Genomic DNA, 16,336 nt, shown 5'->3' with positions numbered 1-16,336 from the left:
TGTGTGTGTTTATTTCTACAGTTTGAATGCCAAGTGGGGAAATGAGTAATGGGAAGAGAGGCTTAAAGGGAAAAGAAGTACCTGTTTTTCTCAGAATATCTTCACTGATCATTAAGGCCTAGAGAAGGGAAAACCTGCCTGACACCTGCTCAGCCAACTGTTCCTGCACACTGTCACTTTCATCAGAAATGGTATTAAATTGTGAAGTATCTTGACAGGCAGAGCAGAGTTAAAGATTTAAAATCCACTAGAGATTTGGATGCTGAAAATGCAGCATGTCTCTGAGAGGGGGATTGTACTGCAGGAGCAAAAGAGGAAGCTGAGCTGTCATGAGTAACACAGCTTGAGTAGTGTCAGGGTAACTAACCATGATAGCAAAGCAGCACCCTAAATCTCTGTGCTGACCCTGATACTTGGTCTGACATGTTACTAAGTTTTAAACCAGTTATCAGAGACTTTCTGGATACTGAAACAATAGCAAGGAGGGGTGAACTGCCTATCTTAGCTCCAAAACATGTAACAATGAAGCCTGGTGATTTAATTTTAATAACTTTTATTTAATCTACAGTGTCAATCTTTTCAATCTCAGCCATTTGCCTGTCAGTTATGAGGAGTCCCCAAAACATGGGTTTATTTTACAGCATCGATGCTTTTTAGTGTGTATCCACATGTCACCATTTACACTGCTGACCTTTAGGGTCCACTAAATATAGTCAATAAAACACAGTGCAAGGGAAACAGAGTTAATATTAGAAGACAGGCAGTGGTGCTGAATTTTTTAACTAGTGTGTTCAAATCACTTGTTCCTTTCATGAATTCAAGGAGGCTGGCATAAAGGTTTCAATTTACCCCTTTCCTACCTCTTGCTATCCTGTTTTTCAAAACTCTCAAGTTAAAGCATTGGTCTTGCTTCTCCAATCAGTTTGGATACAGTAAATTATTTTCCCTTCTTTTGAGTCTGCTTTTTCTCTCAGGTTTGTACACGGGTTGTTGGCTAGCACAGTGCTGCAATGATCCTTTCTGGGACTTTCATGCTTTTCCAGGGTGTGCCAAGGGACTGAGATTTTTGCTCACATATCCATAGGACAGAAGCTCTCCAACCTCTTTCAGGAGTCAGGTTCAGTCATTGTGGCTGGATCACTCATTGAAAGCTGGAGTATTTCTTCATATTCAACTTCTGACTATTCCAGCTTAATCTAGTTGCTTTAGATCTTTCCCTAGGCTCCCATGAGCTGCTGCTGTTGCTACCAGAGGACTTGCAAAAGGAGTTTCTGGAGCTTTTTTATTCCTTGTTCGCTTCTTGTTGCAACTTTCTCGTACAAAGTAGTCATTCTTACTGTGAGAACACAGACCACTCTGTGACCATTTAAAATAACTTTTACACAAGAGAACTAGTTTAATATATTTAATAATCAGAATCTAGAAAAACAGCATCTCGAGAAGAAAACAAGGGATATATTTTTGTCATAATTCCCTCCCATTGCAGCAACCAAGATGAAATAAGCAGATGACTTCAGGAAGGGTGAAAGCTTTGCTTTTAGAGGTTCCTAGCAACTTGGCCTGCAGGAAGAAAACTCCATTTTTTAAAATCTGTTTGTTATGGTTGTTCTGTTGCCTCAAGGGCCTGGCTGATTCACAGTATCCTTGTTCTATGCACATGAATTGACATAAGGATTTAAACAGCAAGTGCCTGCTATTGCTAGCTTTTCTAACCCCTGGAATTTCTGATCCTGAGCTTCTTATGCTGAGGAAAGGGGCATCTTTTGTGGGGCAACCTAGGGTGCAGGTCAAAGTATACAATTTCTGTTTTTCAGCTGATTCATCCTGAGCTGTTCACTGGCTGTGCATAGAAGCTTGCAGCCAGTGTTGAGACTACAGCAAACACAAATGTGCATAACTGTGAATCTGGCAAAAACCAGGCAGGGAATCACAGCAGCAGATACAGCTGGCACTGCCTCATCAGCGCCTCCTCTGCGGTGGAGGTGGGGGCCTATTTCTTATGTTTTCGCATTTGGGAATGTGCCTCTCAGCTACTCGGGGAGCAAACTTTCGTCCGCAGTAGGTGCAGGCAACATAGTCTGGATTGTCGATGGGAGGCAGTGGGGGCAGGCCAGAGACCTTCCTCCCCTTAGCGAGGGTTTGCTCCACCTGGCAGGCCTGTGACATGATGTGGATGAGGGCCTCGTGCTTCTGTTTCCAGTTGTTCTTTCTGGGTGGTGTTTTACTCTGTGGAAGGGAAAGGCAGTCAGGGCAACTGGGACCACCATCAGCCTCCATCCTCAAACTTACACTCAGAGCCCAACCCATGTCGCCTGTCCTGTGCATTCCCTGTTGACATAAAACCCAGCCTGAGAGGGAGTCAGAAAGACCAGCACAAAGGAGGATGTAAAGGAAATACTGATGGAAACATCAGTATATAGAAAGAGCTTCAGGATAACCAGAAAAGCAAGCAGTAGGGCCAAGGAACTAAAGAGGGTTGCTACATCTCCTTTGCAGGAACAGAGCTGCCTGTTTCCACTGCCTTCATTAACAGACTGTGCTATTATCTGGATTTTCAGTCAGCTCCCTGCAGCCCCTGGTGTCACTGAGCTTTACTGCAGCAGAACCACTCTGCATCCTAACTACAGCAAGGAAGTGAGCCTTCTCCAGTAGTACACCCTTAACATGTTATAAAGCCAAGTCAGGAGTCCTGCCTCCACCTATGAGATTTTAAATGGATCTATTTATCCATTTGGCAAGAACCTTTCAGAGACAATAGCTGCATTGTATCCCTTGGCCCCATGCACATGGGAGGGTGCTTGCACCTCAGTCAGAGGTTGAAGTGGAAGGAGTGGGAACAGTAGATGTGGATCCAGGGAGGCAAAGGGACTGCACTTTACCTGAGGACTCCTTGAGCTCTTCTGCTGCTGATACTGTTCCAGTTCTGTTCCCCTAGCTCTGGCCTTGCTAGAGTCAAACACTTTCCTCTTGGAGTCTTGGTTCTTGCCACAGATACTCATGTGTTTCTCAAGCCTTGTGCAGAGAAACTTACGTTTGCAGAAGCTGCACTGTCCAAAGCCCTCTTGCTCCACAGCACTGGCAGCCTGCATGTGAAGCATCTCTGCAGATGGGTGGTCGTCAGAATCTTGGTCTGAGAGGGCAGAGACAGAAGGGCTCTGTTTGGGGACCAGTTTTGAACAAGAAGCTAAATGCTCCATGGGGATGTTGTCTTGTATTTTGCTGTTGTTTGTTTTGTTGTGTTTTGCAGCCCCCAGCCACTCCTTGAGGTTCCCCACAGCCAGCTCTTGGGGGTGGGGAGCAGTGCCAGACTTGGGGATGGAGTCCTCTGCAGACTGTGTCCCGCTGAAGATCCCAACACCTGGCATGTCTGCAGCTCTGAAAGTTTTCTCTTCAGGGTGCCTCGTGGCCTTTTGCTCATGGGTCCTCTCCACTTCACTTTCTCTTCTCTCCTCTACCTTGATAAGCTCCTTCTCTCTTTGAATCCTCCTAAGTGTCTCCTCTGTCCTCTTTAGCTTCTCTCCAAGAAGGGCCTTTTTCTTTTGAATTGCCTCTTCTAGGTCCCTTCTATCTTCCTCCAGCTTTAGGATGTAGGCCAGCTCTCTCCTGTAGCGATAGAGAGCTGATGGTTCAGGCTCTCGTGTCCAAGGGCAGAGCACTGCAGCTAACTGAGATCTCCCAGCTGGAACCATCTTTTTGCTTATTGAGCTTGATTTACTATTTGGAGCTTCCTGCACGTGGGGGGAACTTCCAGTGCTGAGCAGTGGATCGCTTGCACTCTTGTGGTGAGAAATTGGTTGCAGGGGATATGCACGGTCCACTCCTTCTTTATTTCTGCCTAAGGATTTAGCTGACAGAGTACAGGTCTGGTTGATGAGATACTTGCTCTCTAGTCCACCTGACTGAAAGCCTCCATGCCTGGGCTTGTCCTGAGTGCTTTCTGCAGACATAGAGTAGGAATATCTTTGGTTCTTTTGTGCATAGAGATCTTTTAAACTTTCCTCTTTGTCAAGTATGAATCCACGCTGAAAGTTGTCCTTCTGGTATTTCAGTTGGGAACCAGGAGAAAACTTAGTAGCTGCCACCACAGGAGCCACCGGAGGAAAAAATTCCATTCAGTGCCTGAGAAAGAGCCTGAGGTTAGAAGCAAAGCCATTACAAACAATTTTATCCAAAACTGGACAAATCTTGTCCTAACAGTTTATGCATGGACACTGCAGACAGAGGTTATAAGTATTAGTAAAGGTTTTGTAACTTTCCTGCTTTCTATAAATCTTTACATTCCTTCCATCTAGGGAGTTTCCATGCTGCCTCTTCTAGTCTCAACCGTTTATGCAGGCAGAAATAAGACACACTTTTATTTCTCTTTCTGTCTGAGCCCTTCCTTACCATGGTAGCAGCAGAAATATACTGCAATGACAGAGGAATTGTTATAGTACCCAGCCTGTTTCCCATAACGTGTCCCTTCACTCTGTCACACACATCGGACACGCAGGAGTCCGACCAAGCTCGGCACGATCTTCCTGTGGCTCGTTCCACCACATCCCCCGAGGCGCGGCGGGGCGAGCGGGGTTACCTGCGGGGCTGCGGCCGGCGCTCCGCCGGCCGCCCTCCTCGGCAAGCTGCGCGCCGCACGCTGCGCTCACGGCCCGAGAGACCCGACCCCTTCTGCCGCTGCCGCTGCCCGCGGCTCCCGGGGCCCCGGCGCGGAGCTGTGCCCGCCGCGAGGCCGTGCCCGCCGCGCCGCCCTCGCGCTGCCGGCGGCTGTTGCCGGGAGACCGGTGCCGCCCCGGCCGGCGCGCGCCCCTGGATCGCTCCCGGCCGCGCGGCCGTTCCACCGCTGCACGAGCGCGGCGCCTGTGGGCGGCCCTGATGCATTATTCATGAGGTGGTCCGAGATGCATTATTCGTGAGGCGACCCGATATGCATTATTCATGAGGCGGTCCTATATGTATTATTCGTGAGGGGATCCGATACACATTATTCGTGAGGCGATCCGATATGCATTATTCGTGAGGCGGTCGGATGCGCATTATTCATGAGGCGGCGAATGAGGAACCGGCCCGACCCCTCTACGGCTCTTCATTGGCCGAGGGAGGGAGGCCACGCCCCCGGCGGCCGGCGCGCGGCGCAGGCGCAGCGGGGCGCGCGGCGGCTGCGGTAGCCGGAGAAGCGGGAGGCGGCGGCGGTGCTGCCGCCATGGCGGACGGCGAGGGCTTGGTGTCCGTGGACTACGAGGTGCACGGCAAGGTGCAAGGCGTGTTCTTCCGCAAGTACACCCAGGTGCGTGCCGCGGTCCCGGGGGCGTGCCCCTTAGAGGGGCCGAGCCCGCGGCCGAGGGCTGCGCTCCGGCTGCTGCTGAAGGGGGCCGGCGTCGCGGGGCTGCTGGCAGCCCGGCCGGGTTATGTAAGCATGACTGAAGAGAGAGTTTCAGCCCCAGTTTTTCGCGTGAAAGAATATATTGAGTAGTGGAGTGAGTCCTCTGCTGCTTTCCTGTTGCCTGAGCCACAGGAGCTTCCTTGGAGGTCTGTATCTTGCCAACAAAATTGCCTCCTGTATGCGAATGCTGTTCTATTGCTCTCTTACAGTTTGGATTAACCTCATTTTGCTCTGCATTGTCTTCTCAGGGAGAGGCTAAAAGGCTGGGGCTTGTTGGCTGGGTCCAGAATACCAGCCACGGCACTGTTCAAGGACAAATCCAGGGTCCAACTGCCAGGGTGCGGGAGCTGCAGGAATGGCTCAAGAAGATAGGAAGTCCCCAGTCCCGTATCAGCCGAGCAGAGTTCAGCAATGAGAAGAAGATCCAGGCGCTGGAGCACAAGGAATTCCAGATTTTGAAGTGACTTTGTCCAGGAAGAAGCAAATTCTGGAGCTTGAGCTGTGCTCACGGAACACTGCCCCTCTTCCTCACTCGTTCAGTCAGCCAATGTTCAGCTCTAGAGAACTTTATTTTATTAAATTTCTAATTTATTGTTTTGTTAGTTTGATGCTCAGCTTTTCGCAGAATTCCTGTGGATAGAGGAAGAGCTATGTTGTCTCTGTTAAAAGGGCTGTTCAGGGCCAGAACCTCTGTTTCCAAGTGTATGTGGTTTCGGGAGCTGTATATGAGATAAAACTGAAACTTGTAGTGTGGTGCTCATGTGAAGAAAATCACAGGGTCAGTGCCGCTAGAAAACATCACTAAAAACATTATTTCTGTGTGCTAAATGTCTCAGAAACAATTTATTTTATCCCAGAACTTCATATTTGCTGTAGAATAAAATTGCTTGGATTTCACCTTCTCTGTGGAATGGATGTCGGATGGAGGGGCTGAGTGGATGACGGCCCTCGGAGCGGGATCTGGTTGCCAAATCTGCCCCTCTGTCTCCCCGCTCGGTGCCGCTGTGCGGGAATAGCCAGGGGGAAGCCGCGCCGAGCTCCCGCCTTCCCCGGCCTCCTTGGGCCCAGTCGGGGGGGAACTACAACTCCCGGCGTGCTCTTAGCCGGGCCCCGCCCGCTCGCGGCTGCGCACGCGCCGTCGGCCCGCGCGAGGAGCTCGGGGGTCCGGCCCCGGCGGTCTCGCGCCGCGGCCGTTGCGGGCCCGCCCCGGTCCGGTGGGTGCTGAGGGGCCAGGGCGGGAGGCGGGAACGGGGCCCGGGGCGGCCGGGGAGAGGAAGTAGAGGGCGCTCCGCCCGTGAGGGGAGGGCACGAACAGCGTGTGCTGGCGAGCTGAGCCGCGGGTCCGCGCTGCCCTCCTCAGCCCCCGCGGCCAGGGAGCATCGGCAGACCTGTCCCAGTGGCCGCACCGGGTCCCCAGGCACGGCTAGCAGGCCCCTTGAATGCCACTAGGAAACCACTAGGCGCCAAGGGCTTGAAAACAGTGGGTTCCCTTTCGCATAAACAGCTTTCTCTTTGTGCCTGACACCCATTGCTAAGCTTGCTTTACTCCTTTCCTGCGTAAGTAGCAGCAGATGCTATTTGACCAGGACTGTCAATTTTTGTGGGGATGTAAAAACAGGATAAAAGCATCTTTCTGCCCAGGTCTTGGTGATATTTACTCTATAATTCTGATGAAAATTGCAGTAGAAGCCTTTTGCTTGCAGGTTCTTTGAGTTTTGTATCACACGGTAGGAGTGTGATTTGGATATGTTAAGTTTGAGAACACAGCATGTTGTTAGTAAGGAGCTTAGGCTCAGGCTCTGGCCGTCTACCCTGAAGGCGCTGACAATGTGTAGTCAGAGCACGAGCATGAAAGTAATCACAGAAAAGCCTCTGAATGCCAAGAAAACTAAGAAAAGTGTATCTATGAGGGTGAATGAAATAAATCAAAGCCTTTTCAGGTCTTTAATTTGTATTTATTTAATTTTCCCCCCTTTATCTCTCCGTGTTTTAAGGAATATGGAGCAGTGAGCTCCCTGCAGTTTCTTGTGGCTCTCATCTATCAGATTTTGACATGATCAAACGTTTGGTGGAAGATGTGCGAGCCAGGCTGCGTTCTGGAGTCACTGTCAACTCACTCGGACACTGTGTTGAGGAGCTTGTCCTCAATAGCATCGATGCCAAAGCAACATGTGTAGCTATCAGGGTGGATTTAGAAGCTTTCAAGATCCAGGTGGTGGACAATGGCTCCGGGATGGGGAAGGAGGACCTAAAAGCTGTTGGAAAGCGCTACTTCACCAGCAAGTGCAGCTCAGTAAGAGACTTGGAGAACCTGACTTTCTATGGCTTCAGAGGAGAGGCTTTGGCAAGTATAGCCAACATGGCCAGTGTAGTGGAAATTTCATCTAAGACCAGCAGGACAGCAAAAACATTTATGAAACTGTTTCACAATGGGCAAGCACTGGAAGTATGTGAAGCTGAGTTGAACAGACCAAGTGGCGGAACTACAGTCACCGTGTGCAATCTGTTCCATCAGTTACCAGTGAGGAGAAAGTGTATGGATCCTGTACTGGAAATTGAGAGAGTGAGACAGAAGGTAGAGGCTGTTTCGCTAATGCATCCTTCTGTTTCTCTTTCTTTAAGAAACGATGTTTCTTGTTCCATGGTGCTTCAGCTCCCTAAGACAAGAGATGTGTACTCTCGGTTTTGTCAAATTTATGGACTGGGCAGATCCCAGAAGTTGCGAGAAATAAATCACAAGTCTGGGGGATTTGAGATAAGTGGTTTTATCAGTACTGAGGGACATTACAATAAGAATATGCAGTTCTTGTATGTGAATAGAAGGCTTGTTTTAAAGACAAGACTACATAAACTAATTGATTTTTTATTAAGAAAAGAAAGTGTAATTTGCAAGGCAAAGAGTGTCCCTGCAAGCCGACAGGCTAATTCAAGTCCCGGTCGCCATCGCTGTGGGCCAGAGTTGTATGGGATCTTTATTCTCAATGTAACCTGTGCATACAGTGACTACGATGTGTGCCTGGAACCTGCAAAGACTCTGATTGAGTTCCAGAACTGGGATGTTCTTCTAACTTGCATAGAGGAAGGAGTGAAAATATTTTTGAAACGAGAGCATTTATTTATTGAACCATGTAGTGAGGACATCAGAGAATTTAATGAACACAATGACTTTCGTTTACATAATGCTCCAGTTCTGAAGCCTTCAATTCTTGATGAGACGAGCATCCAGGAAAACTTTAAGAAAGCATGTAATGAAATTGTGGATTCTTATGAAATATGTAGCTTGCAATCAAAAGATGTCAAGAGGAAATCCATTACTGGGAAAAAAAGTTCAAGTCTTACGGAGTCAAGTAAAAATGTACAGGAAACTAAAAATGCCCCAGTTCAAAACACTGCTGAATCATCTGATCCATGTAGAAACAATAAAGCAGATATTCCATTGTCAAGCAAAGATGACACAGTTTCTGATTTAATTAAATCAAATACCTCAGAACAGAAGTCAAAATACACTAAGAGTTCCCAAAAAGTATCTGATACTCATCTGAAACCTTCAGAACATCTTTGTTCCTCTTTCAGTGGAGGAGCCAGATCAGAAATAAGGGAAATAGATGGTTGTGGTGACCTAGGGGATTGTGCAGAGAATAATATAAAAGATGGGGGCAGCCATCAAGGTCAAGTAATGCAGGAAAGTGGTAAGGTTCTTGTCTTAAATAAGGATGTTATTCAGTCACTGCTTGAGAGAGAAGACCCCACTGAAACAGCAGTGGGACCTGAAACTGTCTCTGGAAGTTCATTAATAAGACTGTGTAATGCAAGAAGAAACAGGGGAACAGCTGAAGTGATAGATGATGCCAGAGGAGGGGCTGTTAGTTCAATACCATTAAAGTTGTGCCTTACAAGCCTCATAAAAAGTGTTATGCAAAATGAGTCCCCACATGACTGTGAACAGACAGAAACAAATCTTGCATCAAACACACAGTGTAGGCCAGGCCCTGTCAGTGCCAAGGATATTTTTGACCATAAAGTGAATGTTGTGATTCAGTCTTCAAGTGCTAAGGGTATTTCCAGTAATGCTAATAAAGAATATACAACTTCTCTTACCAGAGAAGTATGCAAGACTGATGGTGATGAGAACAAAGCTTTATCACATCGGGTGAGGGATGAGAGAGCTTTGCCTGCTGCTACCAATAAACGACCTTATGAAATATCAAACAGTGCAGAATTGCCACTGGCAACTTCTTCAGGTATTCCTCACAAGAAAATTGTTATCAAAAACACTAGAAGGCAGATAGCTGTGCCAAGATCACAGCCCTCTAAGAAACTGAGCTTGTCCACACAGCTGGGATCATTAGAAAAGTTCAGGAGGTATTATGGGAGAGTTAAGTCTACACTGCCAACACCCACATCAGAGCAAAATGAATGTGGTCTCCCAGTTCTTAATTCAGAAACTAACTGTGACTTTTCAAAGGATGGGAATGGCAATCATAACTTTGGCAGTTATGAAACTCCACCTGCAGAAGATGATTCTAATAATATTAGCCAAGGTTTTGGTTCCTTGGAAAAGACTTTATTTTGCAGCGGAGAAATGTCACAGGACAAACGAGCCCTTTGTCAGAGTCCTTTGACATTGTCTGATTACTCTCTGGTCAGTAACAAAACTACAAGTTGTAGAAGATCTCCAGGATCATTATCATCCAAACTGTCCAGAATGAAAACTGATCACAAAGAAGTAGAACAACTTGGTGAACAGTTCCAAACAGACTCAAATAGAAGAAATGTCCAATCTTTTGACTGTGAATCCTCAAATAATAATTTTTTGTATAATGTTTGTCAAACATATAAATCCTCAGTGGAAAAAATGGAGTGTAAGTCCAGCATTTCTAAGGAGGCTGTGTGCTCGCAATCAGATGGTGTGATAGCAGAGGCTGTGAAGAGTCCTGTCAGCTCCTCACCACTCAGCAGTATAGAAGGAGAGTACACAGTCTCTTCAGTTTTAGCATTACCTGCTAAAAATGATTGTACTGACATCATCTGTAAAGACAAAAGTACGTTAGGTGAATCCTCAGAACAAAATATGAAAGATACTGAAGTTCCCCATGTGACCTTACAAAGGAACTTGGAATTCTCTGATGACAACACAAGCACAGGCAATCCCAGGAATGATTCATGTTCTGTCTGGCTCCAAGATTTTGATGCTTTAACCGGTAAGACAGTGTACATCAATAAAGCAACTGGACTCAGCACCTACGGCACTCCTCGTGAAGGATTTCAGACTGCCTGCGTTCAAGATATAACAACAATGGCTGTGAATGTTGTTTCAGAGAATGGTAAGAGGGGTGGTGGTTGTAAAAATGGGATGAGGAAAACTGTTCTTCTAGGTGCATAAAATAATCTTGCTAGCAGTACCTGAGAGCTTTTACTGCATTAGTCACTACCTTATAGCTAATAGCTGCATGGAAAACAAGAAAGTGTTGGGAACTATGGAGACAGTAAAACATTAACAGTAAAGATATTAAAAGATCTTTTTAAATAAAATGATAAAAAGAAATGTCAGCAGCATGACAATTAACTGATAGCTGCCTACTTTTCATGGGCATCATGACATTATCTGTGATAACAGTTGCATATAACTGTTGTCACATATAAAATGAGGAACATACTTCAAAGGAAGTGTACCAGAAAAATACCGTGTTTTTTACCATTTTGTCCTAAACAGTTATGTTTCTAAGAATGTGTAGTCAAAGAGAACCTTATATTAAAATGATCTTTTTTTAAACTGCATACAAAATTTAAAGCAACCCTTGAAAGATGAATAAAAAATCTAACTTCATTGAGAATGTGTAGTCTCCGGTCCATGGATTTTAGAAGGCAGGCTGTTCTTTCACACTTCATAGCAGATGTTGTACAGCATTGTTGCTGTTTTGATGATGGACCTTTTCCACTAGTGAAAGAATCCTGCATTGTATTATTTTTTCAGGGGCACAGTGTTCATGAGTCTTTGCAGATCTGTCTGTTTGGTTTTGACTCTATATTCCTGATCTAGTTTATCTGTCTGGTACTGTCTTTGATAATTTTCCCTTCTAGGGATATATCTGTGTTCTCGTTGTTGCTCATTCTGTATGTAGGTAGATTTTATGAGTGAAGATGCAGCCATTCTTGGTGTAGACTTTATTTTCTACTACATAAATTATTTTGAAAAAGTAGTTTGGACTTCCTTCTAGTTATCATGTTAAAAGTTTGTGTAATCAGTTGTCATGGCTTTTGGTTTGTTCCATTTTTGTCTGTTACTTCCTCGTTTGTCACTGGTGCAGTAGGTGTTTCAGCTGTTGAGCTATTCCCCCTTATGTACAATAATTGATGCCAGAAGCTTTTAATATCTATCTAATTATCTGAAGAAAATTTGATTCAAGTTTTTATTAAGCGAAACTACTTGCAAGCACAAATATACGCTTTTTGACTAACATTTTAGTTTCTGTGGTATACTAATTTTGTTGCTCACAGTACTCTTTAGTAACCAGCCAAAGCCCTGAGATGCAGAACTTGACCTTCTATCCAAAATGTTGGATAGTGCATTCATGGTTATAGACATAATACCTCATGTACTCTTATGCTTTCAGATGATGTACTGTCTGTAGGCTTTGAAGACATGTATTGTATTGCATCTTTTTACCTCCCTTGGCATGGTTCTTAGCCTTAGCATTGGTGTTACTCTCCGTTGTATCAGTGGTGCCAGTCTTTCTAACTCTGCCAGGTCTTTGGCAACATGTCTGATTTTATTCTTTACTTAGGTTAAGAGCTGGACCTCCCAAATCTTCACAAGGTATTTGAACTGTGGCTAGATCCTGTAGGTCTTAGGTTTTCAAAGTTCAACAAACACATTCTTTCATATGTTTTTGAAGCAAAGGATGTTTGCTCCTTTCAGCCATAGGAATAAACATAACTGTGTCCTAACACAGCATTCATGTCTCTTAATGTTGAGCACTGTTTTGGACTGCTGTTACGACCCGGGAGCAAAATAATTTCCTCACTTGTATGCTTTCATTTTGGTTTTTAGAGTAGTGTCAGTAACCCCATGGTGTTGACTTAGAATTTCATAGCCTCTAAAAATAGCATCTTGTACACAATTCTAGGGAAGTTACACTGCTTAGCAATAGGTGGAAGTAGGTAAGAATAATCCATACCCTCTTTTTCATGACAGCAGTGGCTGTCTGACATCTTTTCCAGCCACAAGCCACATGCTCAACAGAGATGTTGGATTTTGTAGGCCAGACCCAGGCATCTTCATACTGATTAAACTGATTGCTACAGGAAAATTCATCAAACTTAATTTCACCATTGGATACCTTTTTTAACAATGCATTTGTAGTAGGAAACTATCCTAGCTCAACCTGGTCTTTGTTGTTATGCCAGCTATATTTGCAATTTTTGTTCCTTACATTATGCTGTGTCATTACACTGGAATATCTTCATGATCTAACTGAGGCAAGTGAAAATGAATGCTCAAGTGTGGTAATTGTATGGGGTTTGCCTACATGAAGTGTATACCTTACTATCCTCACCACCTTTTTTGATGTTACTTGCCAGAAGAATCAATATTAATAATATCTCTGCCAAGTCTGAAGTCTCACCAGCCTTGGAGCAAGTAAATCCTAACTTTCTGAGCAATATGTATCTTGAACAAGGATTTTTCTTTCAAGAAAAAACAGGGAGATGGCTCTTTGTCTATTACATGTATAAAGTACTGGACTTGGGTTGTTACAGATGGTAGATTCTTCTGTGAACTTGAGAGATATTGTTTTTTCATGACAATAGTTATAAAAGTTCTGCCAAAGTCTGAAATAGGCAGCATTCTTCAATTTGCCACAGTTTAGCAGGAGCTACACCAGGCCATTTTGTCCTTTCCTCTGGGTTTTGTGACAATGGGATGCTGAGGTACTCTCCAGTGCTGGACTGCCCATTTGGATTCTTGAAAGGATTCTCAGTCCCCAGGGTCACTAGTCCTCACTGGAATGGAGCCAACAGTCAGGAGTCTATGGACTGGCCTAAGATTTTATAGAGCCTTTTCACACTGAGCTTATCAGCACACAGCTCGTTTTCTTTGGCATTATCACTCTGCCTCTTTTCCTGAATGCACACCCTTAATTTCTTGGTAGAAAGGAACTTTATTAATTCATTATTATTTCTCAAAGAATGGAAGACTGAGTTGTACCAAAGGAAGGGTGAAATGTTTACCAATGTGCTGGAAATCTGAGCCACTTTTCTTAATATTCTTGATAACAATACAAGTTTGTAATATTAAATCATTTCTGGGTGGGTGAGAACATATTGTTGGACTAACTCTGTTACCTCATGTGGGCTCACTGACTTGTAGTTTGCAGTTTTAAAAATTCCTGATAACTGTATTAAGTGTTGCTAGGAATGGTGATAGACTGACAGTTTTGCTGCTCCTTAACAGAGGGAATTCAACAATGTTTTGATCTCTGATAGACTACTATATGCATCCTTTCTCTTTGGGGAAAACACTTCTGGTTGCACTAATTCTGGAAATAATTATTACAAGTTTAAGGCAGCAGCCAATTTTTAAATACAGTCCTGCAGAAACCATGGTAATATGTTTACATTTCCCAAGGTGTGTATGTCTGATACTTCTCAGCTTTTTACATATGTGTTGTTATTTCTCAATATTAGGTTGCAAAATCTGCATGATACCAAAATTTTCCAGGGCAAAGCACATGCTCCTTTATAAGAATATAATAGATGTATAGCTTTTACTAATTTTGCATGCTGCTTATTATGCAGCAGTAAATTTATTTCTTTGTTTAGGGTTTCAGTTCAGATGCCATCCCTTTAGAAGTGAGATTGTGCTTCCCTTCCTTCCTAGACCTCAAAAAGAGAAGACACAGACAAGCCAGAATCTGAGAGGTAGGGCCAGCTTTCCAGGACACAGTGTTCTGTGGTAAAAACAAATCAAAAAATTCTCCCAGATGTCCCAACAGGAACCAGAATTACTCAAGGTCTGTTAACAATGGGACTGTGTGAGTCATCTCAGATCTAGAACTGGAAAAAAAATTTTTGGGTTGAAGGCAGGTTAAAGAATACTTATTTACAGGATGAAATACCCAGTTCTTTGTTGAATTATGTCATGAGTTTAAAGAATAATTACCTACTCCCTTCTTTGTACTTATTCCAGCCTTGGAATGTGAAAAATAGCTTCAATCCTCACACTTTTTTTTTTTTTTTTTGCGGTGGAAAGGATGAAATAATCTTTTTGGTATGTAACTTTGTCCAGAGGGAATGGGTAGCTAAACAAGTCTTTCTTTCCCTACCATCCCTCCACCCCTTAGACAGGCCTATTGAATAGTGCTGCAGCATTTTTAGGAGTCAGAAGGATGCACACTGCCCTACCTGGTTAAAGTAAACAGTACAGAAGCCTAGTGCCATGTTCCATTATTTATTTGTACACTCTCCCCTTTTTGTGAAGGAAAAAAAAGAAATAATACTTGTGTGAGGTTGAGGTCCCCAGTGAACAGTCTATTGACAGATGGTGGTAGTTCCTCTATTATCTATGTGTTTGTTCCTAGATGCTGAAGGGGAGTCCCTCCAGTCTTTGCTTTTGGAATGGGATAATCCTGTTTTTGTTCCCTGCCCAGAGGTAAGTATTACCTTGCATCTCATGCTGAAGTAGGAATAATTTTAGATTTTTGTTATTTTCTGACATTGGGTCCAAAATTGCAAATATAATGATTGTTGCATATAAGTTATCCAAGGGTATATTACACTATGGACCTGGAAGTTTTGGTTTTTACAGACTGTTTAGATGCAAGTCATTGTTGTGGTTTTATTCAAAGAGAGGCAGGTATCAGGCTAATCTTTCATTTTACATAATTCCAAAACCAAAACATTGTAAACTGTCTTTCCCTCTACAGAGATAGTCATCTCAAAATTAAAAGTTATCAAATGGCAAAATTGTAATATAGTGTCTGTCTGCTTTGTGGACAGAGATAAAATAACCCAGCTTTGAACAGGTCTTAAAAATGTATTTTACCATAGCTGTTTTTAAAGCCTGGCAGGATTACAGCATGCAAGAGGGAAACAATGTTGGAGCTTTTAGAAAAACTTCCTTTGCTGTCATGAGGCAGCATTATCTTTAATCCTCATGTTGTGTGTGTGTAAACATATGTATGTAACCATTTCCACCTGCAAACAATAGGCATGGAGCTGCAAACCACCTGCTGGTGAGTTTCTGGAAGGGAACACTTCTGTTCAGCCTTGCAGTGACGTGTGCTCTGACTCATCCTGGGGTCATGCATCCTTTGTAATACCATCCCCTGAGAGCTCACGTAGGCTGATCATTAACTTCAGCTTTTGATAGGTACTTGGAATTAGCTGGATGCATTGAAATTAGCAGGTAATAGCCAGATGGGAAAGATACGCGGGGGTAAAAGCACAGGTATTGCCAGATGGTTTTTGAGTTGCTGTTATTCTTGTATGGAAAGCTGCATTTGTGAAATGCAGAGTTATTTCTAGTTTTTTGTTAAAACTGGTTCATTGGGAGTATTTGCTCTGTGTGTTTGGGGTTTTTTGCTGCATTGTTGAGCCTTTCCTTGACATGGAATCCTGTTTTTACAGATTGCAGTTGATGTGACCAGTGGTCAGGCTGACAGTCTGGCTGTGAAAATTCACAATATCTTGTATCCTTATCGTTTCACCAAAGACATGGTTCATTCAATGCAGGTACAATATAATCTATTACTTGCTTTCATCCCTGAAATCCTACGCAGCAGATGGGATTTGCTGATGTTTCTACCTGGTAGGAAAGAAATATCCAGGAAAACAGTTCACATTCCTAATTTTCACAAGCACTAACAGAATTCTTGGTCACGTGTGATACCAGCAGACATGTGTGTCATCCATATCCTAGTATCATCTCATGGTAAACCAGCTATCTGCAAGTGACTCTAA

At 44.1% G+C, this 16,336-nt stretch overlaps 3 protein-coding genes across 3 annotated transcripts; 2 read left to right on the top strand and 1 right to left on the bottom strand.

The window, feature by feature from the left end:
- Window positions 1-536: 536 nt before the first annotated feature.
- On the bottom strand, window positions 537-4,645 carry ZC2HC1C (zinc finger C2HC-type containing 1C). The gene is made up of 3 exons (XM_036384171.2): window positions 4,574-4,645; window positions 2,880-4,119; window positions 537-2,226 (listed from the first exon to the last, which is right to left on the bottom strand). The coding sequence occupies exons 2-3, from the start codon at window positions 4,110-4,112 to the stop codon at window positions 1,960-1,962; spliced, it is 1,500 nt and encodes a 499-aa protein (XP_036240064.1). The 5' UTR covers window positions 4,113-4,119; window positions 4,574-4,645; the 3' UTR covers window positions 537-1,959.
- Window positions 4,646-5,008: 363 nt separating this feature from the next.
- On the top strand, window positions 5,009-6,274 carry ACYP1 (acylphosphatase 1). Its single transcript, XM_036383191.2, has 2 exons — window positions 5,009-5,281; window positions 5,626-6,274. Exons 1-2 carry the CDS (start codon window positions 5,024-5,026, stop codon window positions 5,839-5,841), a joined length of 474 nt encoding a protein of 157 aa, XP_036239084.1. The 5' UTR covers window positions 5,009-5,023; the 3' UTR covers window positions 5,842-6,274.
- A 243-nt stretch (window positions 6,275-6,517) lies between these two features.
- Window positions 6,518-16,240, top strand: MLH3 (mutL homolog 3). The gene is made up of 5 exons (XM_036383188.2): window positions 6,518-6,591; window positions 7,372-10,701; window positions 14,198-14,296; window positions 14,956-15,026; window positions 16,004-16,240. Exons 2-5 carry the CDS (start codon window positions 7,431-7,433, stop codon window positions 16,238-16,240), a joined length of 3,678 nt encoding a protein of 1,225 aa, XP_036239081.1. The 5' UTR covers window positions 6,518-6,591; window positions 7,372-7,430.
- Window positions 16,241-16,336: the final 96 nt, after the last annotated feature.

The sequence above is a fragment of the Molothrus ater genome, chromosome 6, assembly GCF_012460135.2.
Source record: "Molothrus ater isolate BHLD 08-10-18 breed brown headed cowbird chromosome 6, BPBGC_Mater_1.1, whole genome shotgun sequence".
NCBI lineage: Eukaryota > Metazoa > Chordata > Aves > Passeriformes > Icteridae > Molothrus > Molothrus ater.
The sequence above is the reverse complement of the archived record's forward strand: the minus strand, read 5'-3'. Positions and strand labels throughout refer to the sequence as shown.